The sequence below is a fragment of the Belonocnema kinseyi genome, chromosome 4 (assembly GCF_010883055.1).
Source record: "Belonocnema kinseyi isolate 2016_QV_RU_SX_M_011 chromosome 4, B_treatae_v1, whole genome shotgun sequence".
NCBI lineage: Eukaryota > Metazoa > Arthropoda > Insecta > Hymenoptera > Cynipidae > Belonocnema > Belonocnema kinseyi.
Genome location: NC_046660.1, coordinates 81,592,388 through 81,605,940, shown reverse-complemented (window position 1 = coordinate 81,605,940; position 13,553 = coordinate 81,592,388). Strand labels below are relative to the sequence as shown.

The 13,553-nt window shown below is 28.1% G+C and overlaps 1 protein-coding gene across 2 annotated transcripts in view; it reads left to right on the top strand.

The window, feature by feature from the left end:
* Positions 1-13,553, top strand: part of LOC117171527 — a 173,141-nt gene that overhangs the window by 150,755 nt on the left and 8,833 nt on the right. Inside the window, exons 13-17 of one of the 2 annotated variants that reach the window (XM_033358911.1) lie at positions 2,448-2,602; positions 9,023-9,210; positions 9,309-9,411; positions 9,504-9,665; positions 9,766-9,998. In XM_033358911.1, the coding sequence (XP_033214802.1) occupies positions 2,448-2,602; positions 9,023-9,210; positions 9,309-9,411; positions 9,504-9,665; positions 9,766-9,998 (841 nt within the window). Of the gene's footprint in view, positions 1-2,447; positions 2,675-9,022; positions 9,211-9,308; positions 9,412-9,503; positions 9,666-9,765; positions 9,999-13,553 lie in introns of both variants that reach the window. The other variant, XM_033358910.1, reaches the window with a different exon arrangement.

Below are 13,553 nucleotides of genomic sequence, written 5' to 3'. Positions count from 1 at the left end.
AAGTTAATGTTTTTGGTAGAAAACTCAACTATTTAGTGAAAAATTCTACTTTTTTTTGAAAATGTAATATGTTTAGCCTTGAAATGTTAAGAAGATGGTACCTGCATTAATGTCATTCTAAAAAATGTATTCCCCTATTTTATGGAAAAATCACTTTATTCCACTCTTTTGAGAACATTTTCAGCTGTTAAGTCTGCAATCACTTGCATAAGAATTTACTTTATGTATTTTACCTTGATTTTGTAAAATATTTAATTATTTTCCAAATGTATATAATAAAGCAATTACTATTGTATAATTATTATTATAAACACTTAAAAGTCAACAGGGAAAAATGTTGTTTTTGACCTTGAAAACCGGGAAATTGCCTGGAATTTTTGTTTGAAGTTTAAGTGGCAGCCAGCCTGTTTGTATGAATTTCCAAAAGTTAAGTTTGATTTGCATAATAATCTGAAACAAAAGATCAGTTACCTTCAAGAATAAAAATTCACATCTTCTACAAAGCAAGCTTCAGGTTCCATTCAATATTCCATTAAAATAGGCGTCAAAAATCCTTGAAAATATTGATTTTCCATGATATTTTTAATTTCCATTATCTGTTACTATCCTAACTCTTATCAAACCCGCTAACCTTGAAACTGACAGAAGCTGCTGTCGTCATTAGATCCGAAAGCGGAAGCAAAAATCAGACTTATCGCGACCCTCGTTCTGTATTGCAGATTAGGGAATGACATTCGAGCACAGGAGCTCGTTAGTGTCAGAAACGTTTCTATTTTTCACGTCGTCATCTCGAAAAATCAGTCATCCTCTCTTGCAGTTGGTAACCAATAAAATAGACAACAGAATCTAGAAAAAACTTAGTCGGTGGAATGGAATTCCTTCCATTTCAGATCTCATAGCAAAGAGTCTTCACAATCGCCAGCCTCAAAAAATTAAGATCCTGCTTTTTTGCTACCAGAACTCAAGGCATCCACTTCTAGGATTACGAAATCCTAGATAACTCAACGATGTCGAGCAACGCTCGTTATACGATATTCGCCTCAGCTGACCGTTTTTCCTGACCCAGTAAAGAAGTGGCGCAACGGCTGTCTTCCGCTTGGCTTCTGGAATGTTGTTGCAGTCGCTGTTGCTATCCATGGAAACGTCTTTCATCTCGATACGGCGACAAACCCGGTTCAGTGAATGCCACAAAAAAATATGACAAAAAATTGGAAGGTGCGAAGTCTCTTGAACACTTGTCTCGGTATAGTGAAACTGATTCCGAGGAATATCCTATCCATGTGATAAGTGTTCAAACCTACCAATTTAAAAACGAGAGAGATCGAGAAGAGATGGTCTTGATGAAGGAAGACTTGGTTGATTTGGATGATGCTGATGATGAAACTGATGAAAAAGAGAAGAGTAGAGAAGATAATGAGAACCGGTCTTCGGAAACAAAAACCAATTATGAGAAATCGAAATTCAAACCATTAAAACCCTTCGACTTTTTAAAAAATAAACCGATTTCTAGAAAATACTCTTTGGACATCAGTGGAAGAAATCAAGAGGATAGACAAGTGTCCAGAAAATATTCTTTGGACACAAGTAAACTTCGGAAACTGAAGGAAGCGAGCGCCGAACTGGAAATCGGTGACAGTCTTTTGCACACTGGGAATTATATCGAACCAGATGGATCTCCGATTTTCGAAAGGTGTGTGACTTTCAAGAATAAAAAAAAATCTTTCCAACGAAAAAAAGAGGATGAAGGTGTCAAGTGTCTGGATTTGCTGAAGGAGGAAAAAGTCACTTCGAAAAGATCAGAGAAGTCTGAAATGGATGAGGTAGGGGAGCAGAAACAGGAAAGTTTGAAATCAGACGAAGATGAGGATCAGAAGAATAAAGGTTTTCTTGATAGTGATTCTGATTGTAGTACTGAAGACCGTGAAGTGGCATTTAAATTTGCTACTGAATCTTCATCAGATAATTGTGTATTTCCAAAAGAAACAGATGTGGTAGATATAAATCAGGGAAAAATGAGACAGGAGAACAGAGTTGGAATATTTTCGATTTTACCGAAGGTTCGAGAAACTGATGAAGTTGGATACTCACACGGTATAGGAATTTTTTCCTGACGTTTAAGTACCGATCAAATTAATCGAAAATGAAAAATGTAGAATTTCTATAAAAAATGCGAGATACTTTCTTCTTCTCAATTGGCTGAAACTAATTCAAAATGAATAGCATAAAGTGAATTTAATAAGGCTTTGTAATATTTCTTTGCGCTAATTATAAAAAAGAATAACTTTTTCGCCAGAAATAAGCAGAGCATAGATGACAAACGAGATATTTGATAGTCCGTTTTTTCTAATCAGATTTGAAGTATATACTTTTTTTCAAGGTCCTTAAACGATTGTTTTATTTTCTGATTGCGATCAGGTTTTTATAACCAAATTTTTATTTGATTGCAGATGATGGGAGCAGTTTATCAGAAGCTTGCAGTACACCTATTATTGGTGCAAAATCGAGAACAATTTCCAGTCATGCGGTAATGGATATGGACGATATTGATCGGAGTCTGCACTCTGGACATCTTGCAACTCGTGCTTCTCTCTCGAGCTTGGGGGTGAGTCCAACTTCCCATCTTCCCACAAACGAGAGATTAAATTGGATGACATTTAATTCTCTAAAAAATAACGTTAGTAGGATTCATTTTTTGATGGACTTATCTTAATTTAGGGTTGAAAAAATTGATTGAAAAAAATGACTTCAATTCTAAAGGATGAACTAAGATTCTTAAATAGGAAAGCAGTATTTCAAAATTCAAAGAACGAATTCCTTGAATAATCTGGTAAAAACCCTTGATTCATTATTATGTAGTAATGTTAGAACTTTTATTTTCTATGAAGAACTTCCAAGTTTGGATACATTATAAACAATACGGAGAGACTTATAGATACCTCCTGCGTCATCAATGTTTTATGGTAATTTTTTAAATCGATCTTGGTAGAAAATATTCCAGTAGCAGTTTTGTCAATATTTACCTTCTATTTTCCTTGGGGTAAAAACGTTTTAAGAATGTTAGGACTATTTTCGAACCTCTGGTAGTATTTACATTTTATAGTATAGAAATAAGATTCAGGGTGGCCACTGGACCAGAAAACTAGGATGGCCGGGAATTTGTTGTGACCGGAAAAATCGGAAAATGACTGAGCATTCTGACCGAGAATTTTGGTTGATTGTTAGTTTTAAAATAAAAACTTGTTTAATCCCTTCAAAATTTACTTGATATCGCATGAAATAATTTGAATCTGAAAGAATATAGTTTGATACTTTTTTTAATGACTTCGATTTCATTTAATGAAAATGGAAATTGTGCTGCTTGAAACATTTCTAATTTTGGATTGTTGAATTTTAGAGACGAGTTGTAAAATTGTTTCATTTTCAAGGCTTGGATATGAATATTTTAGTTTTTATGTCTCTAGGTTTTTAATTGTTTAATTCAGGGTGTTAACAATTTGAATATATACCATTTTCAATTTTTATTTTGAGCTTACCAGCGAAACACTTTTTCAATTCTGAAAGAATATTTTTATATTAAAATATACGAAATAACTTGGTATGAAATTTAATTTTTTTAATTGTATAATTTGTAAATGCAGGTCTAAAAATTAAAGAACTTTAATTCATAACGTTCGATTTCAAATATTTTTAGGCGCAAGTTAGATTAATCGAATTTTCAAATTGAAAACAACTGAAGTTTGAAAAACGCATTTGAAATAGAAAAACTGTAAATAAATAAAAATTTAGTATTGGGAACAAAATTTTTTAAACCCGAACCCCGCCTGAAATCATTTTTCATATCAATAATAGTGTTGAATAATTTTAGATAAAAATATTCAAAATTGATTGTTTTGAAATTTGAATCGTTTATTGCTACATAATTAAACATGAAAGATATTTAATACTATTTTGATTACATCATGACGATCAAAAGAATTTTTAAAAGTTGAAAAAATTTATAACTGGTAACGTGTAAAATTTAAAATTATGATTTTTAATGTGATAAATAATAAAAAAAATTGTTTTAAATTCAAATTGTTCTAAATTGAACCATTTGAATTGGAAAACCTTATTATTTATGTAACCAGTATCAGTAATTTTTCGATTTAAGGGGAATTTAAGGGCAAAATTTTGAATAACTATTTATTTGTTAAAAGTTTTTAAAAAATGAAATTCGAGCTAAAATTATAAATTTTTGGAAATCTTTCCATGATTAAAATTTTGTTTATCTATTTTAAAACTTATAAAATTCTCAAATATTTTTCTTAATTTATTCGAATTCTTCCTAAATTGTTTTTATGCTGTCTCTTGAAACCTTTAAAAATTCTTAAAAAGCTTCTACTTTCTTTCAAAAGTATGAAAGAGTGATTATATAATTATATAATTATAGTGATTATGTTGTATTATGAATCATCAGGGTGTCTATTGTGCGGGAATTTAAGGAAATCGGTGAATTGAAAAAATTCCGGGAATTGTCCTTGCTTTTATTTTTCATGTGGGAAGTGCATTTCATTTCCTTGTAATTTATCATTTTTTGTTGTCACCTTGAGCTTCCTGCTCCACTTTTTCTGACTTAAAATTGAAATTCTTAAAAATGATGAAATAATTAATTTTTAAAAATAAATTGTAATATGGAAATGGAGCAAATTAAGCATGTATTATAAAATTTTATACTTACTATGCATTATTTATATGCATTTATCGTAAAAGAGACCTTATATTTATAAGCGGGAAAAGACAAAAATCATCCAGGAATTTCGTGGAGAAAATCTAGTTGGCACTCTCATTATGTTAACAACATAATTATTTCCCAATATTAAAAAATCATTTACAATTAAATTTTTCTATTTTATCTATAATGTTTAAAAACATTTAGAAAGCAATATTATCCTGAAATAAAAGTACTTCTTTGGAAAGTTTCATTTACAAAATTGATGAAGCAGAAATTCTTAGTCTTTTTTAATAAATAAACAAAATGAAAACAGCCACTGAAAGTAATCCTTAAAAATTAAATAGCTTCATATAAAAAACTATAAATGAGACAATTTTAAACGATGACTTGTACAATTTTAAATTGAAAGTCTTAATTGAATATTTTTTTCTAAAAATAAAAGTATTTAATTCTGAATGAACGCGCTTATTGAGAATGCTCAATTTGAATTTTTTGTGTTTATTTTTCAATTTTAAACTCTTTGCAAATGTGGAATTAATTCGCATTAAATTCATTAATTTGAAGGTTTTTTAATACTTCAGATTATAAAATGTTTACTTTGGACTGTTTGAATTTAAAGATTTTCATAATGGGGAAACAATTTCGTAAGTTGGGAAAAAGAAAGAAATTACCTGCAATTTTTTTTTAATCTTGAAAGGTCAACTGGTCACCCCAATTTTTAAATATCTGGTAGTATGTACTTGCAGCTTATATAATTATGCATTTGAAATAAGGTTGTCCCTGCAATTAAAATATTATATAATTGTTCTAAAGGGAGCGTTCACATATATGACGTCAAAATTTTGTCATATATAAGATTTTAGGAGCCCCCCCCCCCCCCCGGTATCCTTTGCGACGCTGTATCATGAATTAACAAGACGACTCTTCTTTTTAATAAAAAGCCTTTTCAAAATCGTTTTACCTATTAATTATAATCAAACGTATAAATTTAATTATTAAACTTTTTTATGATTCTGAACGAACACACTGAAAATGTCTTTAAAATTAATTTATAAAATACATCCTATAAAGTAGTCATATTATTAATAAATATTATCCACGACGAGTATATATTTGATATTTTATTTAAATTATCATACAAATTTAATAACAGTATTTTTAATTTGTAAAAATAGCTTTATATTACTGGATTAAAATATTTTGTTGAAAATTAGTTTTTTGTTGTTGTTGTAAATACATTTTTTAAACTGAAAATTTAACTGTTTGCTCTAAAAATCGCTCTTATTTGAAAATTCAACTATCGTGAAAAATTCGTTTTTTGGGTTGAATTCAACTGTTTTTTATTTAAGATCTTTGATTCGCTTTGATTGTAAAGTCTTTGGTTGAAATATCAGCTATTACATTTTATAAAGTCTGATCTTGTGTTTCTTGTCCACTGTCCGTAGTTTCATTTATTGTGGTGTTAAAAAAACATGTTTTGCCCGTTGGTGCTGGACCTCATCAGTTTATACACACAGAAAAAATTCTGCTAAGGTTACAGGATTTTCAGTTAAAATAGAGACAGTATAGATTTTCTGTAAAGATGACCGAATCCCTCATAAGAAAAGAGAAACGTAGATTCAATTGCAGTCGTATGTAGAGTTTTCAAAAATCATTAAATGGAAAATTAGATAAGATGTATATAAAACGCATCGATTCGTAGATCAGTAAGTTTTCCAAAAGAAAAAGTTATTAAAAACAGTTTTCCCCATGGTCAACGGATTGTGTGATTTTAATTCTTATAAGCTGATGAAGTCCGGCGCCGGCAGACGAAGCATGTTTTATTAACACCACAATAAACGAAACTACGGCCAGTAAACAAAAACTACCAAATCAAACCTTAATTATTATTTCATCTGGCCAAAACCCTAACACCAGTTTATATTACATTTTTTGTTGAGATTTAATTTATTATGAATGAAAATTGAACATCTGGGCTAAAATTTAAACTTTTTTGCAATAAGTAATTATTTTGGTTGGACATTTATCATTTTAAAACAAAATTTATCTCTCTGGTAACTGCTTTGTTGAAAGTTGTTTTTTTTTCCGTTGAAAATTAATTTTGATCACTGAAAACTTAACTCTTCCGGGTAAAAATTAAATATTTCGTTGCAATTTTTTTTAAATTAAAAATTAATTTTTTAAATGAAAATTTACCTATTTATTTTTTGGTTGAAAATTTATCTTTTTTTAATTAAAAACTCATCTTTTGGTAGAAAATTAATCTTTTAACTTAAAAATTTACTTAATCCAGTTGAACATTCCATTTCTTTCGTTGAAATTAAATTTATAAAAATGAAAATTTAACTGATCCAGATGAATATTTCCATAATTTCAGTTGAAAATTCTTCTCTAGTTGAAAAATATTAAATTATTTTTCAACTAGATACATTATATAATATATAATAGAATATAATAAAAATTCAACATTAATTTTTTTAGTAAAGCGTTACAGTTTTTATTTTAAACATCATGTATTTTGGTGAAAATTCTCCTTTTTTGGTCGAAAATTATTCCTCCTTTTTGATAATTTATCTTTTCGGTTTAAAATTCTACTATTCCAGTAGATGATTCATAATTTTAGTCGGAAATTATTGAAAAATTCAACTATTTTGTTGAAAATTCGTTTTTGGTTGTTCTTGAAAATTAGTTTTTTTAAACTGCAAATTTAGCTATTCGAATTTTTGTTGAAAAATTATCCTTTTTAGTTGAAAATTCATGTATTTTAGTGAAAATTCGTATTTTTTAGTAGAAAATTAATCTTCGTGGTTGATAATATCTTAATTTAGTTGAACATTCCATCATTTTCGTTAAATATTCATCTTTTTCCAGCTGAATATTTAACTATGCATTTTTTGGTTGAAAATGTATCTTTTTTACTTGACAATTTTTAGGGGTTTTTTTCGTATAAATTCAATTTCTTTTAAGTGAAAATGTAACCATTACATTTTTGGTTGAAAATTTACCATTTTAGTTGAATATTCAACCATTTGGATGAAAATTCACGTTTTTTTTATTCGTCTTTTTTTGTTGAAAATTAATATTTTTGTTTGATAATTCAACTATTTGATGAAGGCCGTATTCTACTTTGAAACGCTCGAAAAAACAGTTTTTTTTTAACGTTTTCTGAGACTATTAATAATGATATTGATGTAGGGTTTATTAGACTTAATAAATGCACTATTAAAATACATTCGTTTTTTTTTCATTTATCGTATGCCCTTTTTATACATAAAAACGTCAGTCAAAGTCAATTTCTCAAAAAGTAGGTTTAAAAAAATATATTTCAAATTAAATTGTTTAACTAATCTTAGCTCAGCTGGTTGCTGGAGCCATACTGAATCTAAAACTGTTTAAAATTTTTGTTTACGACCACTCATTCTTGAGATTTTGACAACAGCGCGGGCCTACCTATTTTTTGAGGAGTTGACTATGACTGACGTTTTCACGTATAAAAAGTGCATAAAATACATTTTAAAAAGTTTTTAAATGTATTTTAAGAGTGCATTTATTAATCCTAACAAACCCTACATCAATATAATTATTAACAATCTCAGAAAAAATTCACAAAAATAACTATTTTTTCGAGCGTTTCAAAGTATAGTACTGTCCTAAAAATTCATATATCGTTCAATAAAGTTATTTTCACATCTGGAAAAACGTGATTCAACTTTGAAAATTAATAGTACTATTTTTATATATTTAAATATTTTCAAAATTGAAAAAAAACATTGTTTATAACAAACTCGCGAAATTGCATAGATATTCCGAGTCGATTGTTTAAAGAAATTCGAAATATAGTACATGAATGCTTTCGTATTATGAAAAATTGTACCTAAAAAAATCTTGAGATACATAGAAAAAACCTGAAATTGGCAGGCAATTTTTTACAGTATTTTAATAGACAGTAGACACCCTGATGACTCTTGTTTTTTTTTGCACTTTGTAGCTCTCTAAGGACACAAATCGAAAATGAGGTATATAGATAGGGGTAGTTAAATGATATCTTTGCTTCTTCTTCAAAAGATATCGATTTTAATAGATCCAATTATCATAATAAAAAAAAAGCTTTTCTTTATTAACATTTGGATCTATAATTTTCATTTGTTCTGTTTTTAATTTTTTAATTCCCGGATTGACTCACTGCACTTGTGTAATCTCATATGTAAAGTTTGAAAGCTCCCAAATTGTTGTGATTCATTGAAGATATTTAGAAGCTTTTTAAATATTTTAATTTTAGTTGTAATTTTAATTTTAATTAATATTTTTCAGGCAAGATCGGATTCAATGGCATCCGTATATAGTGGCGCAGGCGAAGGCCGATGGTGTGGTTCAGTGGCCGTTCGAGGAGAAGTCGAATTTGCTCTTCAATATGACTACAAGCAGCTAACATTCGAAGTTCACGTCACCCAATGTCGAGATCTGGCCCCAGTAGATGTCAAACGCAATCGATCTGATCCGTAAGTTTAATAATCTCTCCATACATTGCATACCAAATAGATTTCCATATCAGTCGAGCCTTATAATAAAAATTACTAATCATATCATGAATTCCTAGGTACGTCAAGGTCTACCTTCTCCCCGACAAATCCAAGAGTGGCAAACGGAAGACCAAAGTGAAGAAGCACACCTTGAATCCTGTCTTTGACGAAACTCTTAAGGTAATGAAGTTATATGTATAATGAGCTATTCAAAATTCACCTGATTCATAAAAAACTTAGTACAAATTCTTAACAATTTTTTTTAATTTCAGTTCCACATGAGTTTGAATGGTTTGGAAGCGAGGACCTTGTGGCTGACTGTCTGGCACTCGGACATGTTTGGACGCAATGATTTCTTGGGTGAAGTCCGGATGCCTTTAGAAAATAAAATATTTGACGATCCCAGGCCACAATGGTATCCACTTCAGGAGCGGGTCAGTAATTTTCTAGTTCAAGCATTCATTCTCTTTCGTTAATTTAGGTATAATTAAAATTCGTGTGGTTTATTTTTTTCGAATTTATTAATTTTTGCAGACTGAACCATTCGACGACCCAATCGCTTACAAGGGCGAGGTTATTGTCGGTCTGAAGTTTGTCCCACCGGATCCCGCTCAGCAGGAACGAGAACGTGAAACAGGAACGACCGATTACCGTGGCAAACACAGAAAAAACTGGAGTAGAGGAGCTCTTCACGTCCTTGTCAAAGAAGCAAGAAACCTGCAGACGCGGGCAAAACACACTGGCTCATGTGATCCATTTTGCAAGAGGTAACATTCCTAATCAATCGACCTGAATTCCTGAAATTCAATCAATTTTCGATTCCTTATAACAGGCCTGGGACTCACCACACTATTCACACTATCTTGCTACTATTTCGACAAAAATGACACTATTTTCTGACAATTGTTTGTTAATGCCAATATTTCTTTACTAAGACCGGGAATTTTACAAATTTTCAGAAAAAATCTGCCTATGTTCGATTTGAACAGTTTTCTAAATAATCAGTTGAATTTTTATCTTTTTCAAGGATGATATCATTCACTTTACAAATCATAATTCGAAAATCTTGCCGTTACAATTTTTATGTAGAAGTTTAATTCTTAAGTGTATACTTTTCATTTAAAGGATTTAAATATGCAGTTTTGAAGACTTAAAATTTTAAATTAGGATCTTTTGAAATCATTAATTTAAGATAAAAAAACCTTATTAGTTGATCAAATGTAAATATAAATTATAATGGTTTTCCTAAATTGAACTGTACATTAAGCATTAAAAAGTGAATAGTCATTGATTTTACAAGACGATTCGAAATCAGTACAAAATTTAAGATATTCCAGATTTAACGTTAACAATTAAACTGTTTCAATTGGAAAGTCTTAGTAGTTAAACAAATGTGAACGCCCGATTTAGATTTTCTAAACTATTTTCAATTTTTAAATAACTTCAAATAATATATTCATAATTAAAAGCTTTTATTAAATTGAAAATATTGTTTTAGTGTTATTATTTGAAAATTTGACATTTTTAATTAAGAAAAATACCAATGTTCAAAACTAAACTTTGAACGTTACAATTTTAATTTTTCTATTTGAAAATAGATTCAATTAACAAATAAAATTGTTCAATTTTGATATATAATAAATATTGCACATCTATCGTTTCCAAAAAAAAAAAATTCGAGGAGGTTGAAGAGATATTTATCATTTAAATGGTCTTTAAATTATTTGCAGATCAGTTTTTATTACTTCAAATAAACAAATTTTTAGATTTAGAGTTTGAATTTTTTTATTTCATTGACCGTGAAAAGTGTTTTTTTTTCTGAAATTTTAGATCAAGTTTTTTAAGTTCCGTAAGTTTTTACCCCCCCCCCCCAATTTTTTTGTGAATTTATGCAGATCTCATTCAAACATAACTGGACGATTGGGGGGGGGGGGGATCTTATTGTTTCTTATAAATTAATAAAGTAGTTGAATTTTCGGTGAAAAAAGATGCATTCTCAACAACAAAAAATACAATAATTGATATTTTAAATTAAAAACAGTTGAACTTAAACAAAAAGGACGAATTTCAAACAAATTAGTTAAACCCTCAACAATAAAAAATTAACTTTCAATTAAATATTTGTATTTTTAACGAAAAAACGAATTTGCAATACAGAAGATTCATTTAATACAAAAAATATAATTTCTCAACAAAATACATAGATTTTTAAATTAGTAATTGAATGTTCTAACAAGAAGATTAATTTTCTATCACAAAAGTCGATTTTTCGATAAAATACGTACATTTTTAACCAAATAGTTGAATTTTCAAGCAAGAAGATTAATTTACTACCAAAAGTACAAATTTTTAAAGAATTATATAAATTTTTAACCAACTAGTGTAAACAATGGATGTGATGTTGAATTTTTAAGCTAAAAAAATCAATTTTTAACAAAACCGTTGGATTTTTAATAAAAAAAGTGAAATTTGTACATAGAGAAATAATATTATTTCAAATGTGTATAAACACAGAATATTAATTTCATACTGCCAAAATGATAAATTCTCGTAAAAATACATGCATTTTAACCAAATAGTTTTATTTTCAATCAAGAAGATTTTCTACAAAAATATGCATTTTTAACAAATTATATAAATTTTCAATCAAATAGTTCAATCGATGGATGTGATGTTGAATTTTGAAACAAAAAAAATCAATTTTTAACCAGACAGTGATATTTTTAACCAAAAAAAGTAAAATATCTACAGAAAAAGATGAATTTTCAAATAAAAAAATTTAATGTTCAAAAAAATAGTTGTATTTTCAACGAAAAAAAAAGTTTGTTATCCAAGAAAGAAAGAAAAATTCAATGAAATTGTTGAGTTTTTAATCCAAACAGGACGAATTTTCAACAAATTAGTTAAATTCTCAACCAAATAATTCAATTTTGAACTAAATAATAAAATTTGGATCCAAAAATCAAATTTGGTACACAGAAAATTCATTTTATACCAAAAAATATAAATTCTCAACAAAATGCATACATTTTTAACCAAATCGTTGAATTTTGAAGTAAAAAAATTAATTTTCTTACCAAAAGTACGAATTTTCAACAAATGACATACATTTTTAACCAAATAGTTTAAAAAATGGATGTAATGTTGACTTTTTAAGCTAAAAAAATCAATTTTTAAAAAGACAGTTGCATTTTTAACCAAAAAAGGTGAAATTTCTACGTAGAGAAATAAAATCTATTTTGAACCAAATAATAAAATTTGTATAAAAAAAAATCATTTTCAACACAGAAGATTAATTTTGTACAAAAAATTAGAAATTTTCAACAAAATGCATACATTTTTATATAAATAAATGAATTTTCTAACAAGAAGAGTAATATTCTATCTGAAAAAACGATTTTTAACCAGACAGTCGCATTTTTAACCGAAAAAGGGGAAATATCTAAAGGAGATGAATTCACAATCCAAAAAGATGAATGTTCAACAAAATAATTGAATTTCTAACGAAAAAAAGCTTGTTAGACAAGAAAGAACGAAAATTCAATGAAATTGTTGAGTTTTTAAGCCAAAAACACAACTTTTCCAAAAAATAGTCGAATTCTCAACCACATAATTCAATTTCGATTTAAATAATGAAATTTTGATTAGAAAAAAAAAACAATTTGCAACACAGAAGACATATTTTATAAAAAAAAATTCTCAACAAAATACATATAAATTTATCCAAATAGTTGAATTTTCAAGCAAGCAGATTATTTTTTCTACCAAAAAGACGAATGTTCAACGAATTACATAAATAAGCAATTAAGAAGTGAGTCCAAGGCCTGTAATTTAGTCTACCTTTCACGGTGCCCGGGAAGGGATAACAAGTTTACCTGAAAACGCACAAAAATCTGGATAAGAGGCTTTTTTAGTTATTATTTTTAGAAACAAAATCCGTGGTAACGAAAATCCTAGCTGATACTTTTATCGAAATATAGACATTTTTATAAAAAATCATACAATTTTTATTTATTTTTAATTTTTCATTATATAAATGTTTAATTGTAACTTTTTCTTAAAAAGAGGTATAAAACTTTAGTTATCTCTTCTGCTTATTATTAAATATCTAAGTCATTTAGATACTAGTACCTTATTTTGTAATAAATTCTTATTTGTTTAAATAAATTTGGTTTGTTTAAACAATTTTTTTCTAAAATAAATTTTTTAAATTTCTGTTTTTTTGTTGCAATTATTGTGGTAATTTTTCATTGTTGAGCGAAATTTTTTGTTTTAATTTCCAGTGACGTTCACAAAATACAAATATTTTTAATTCCTTTGTG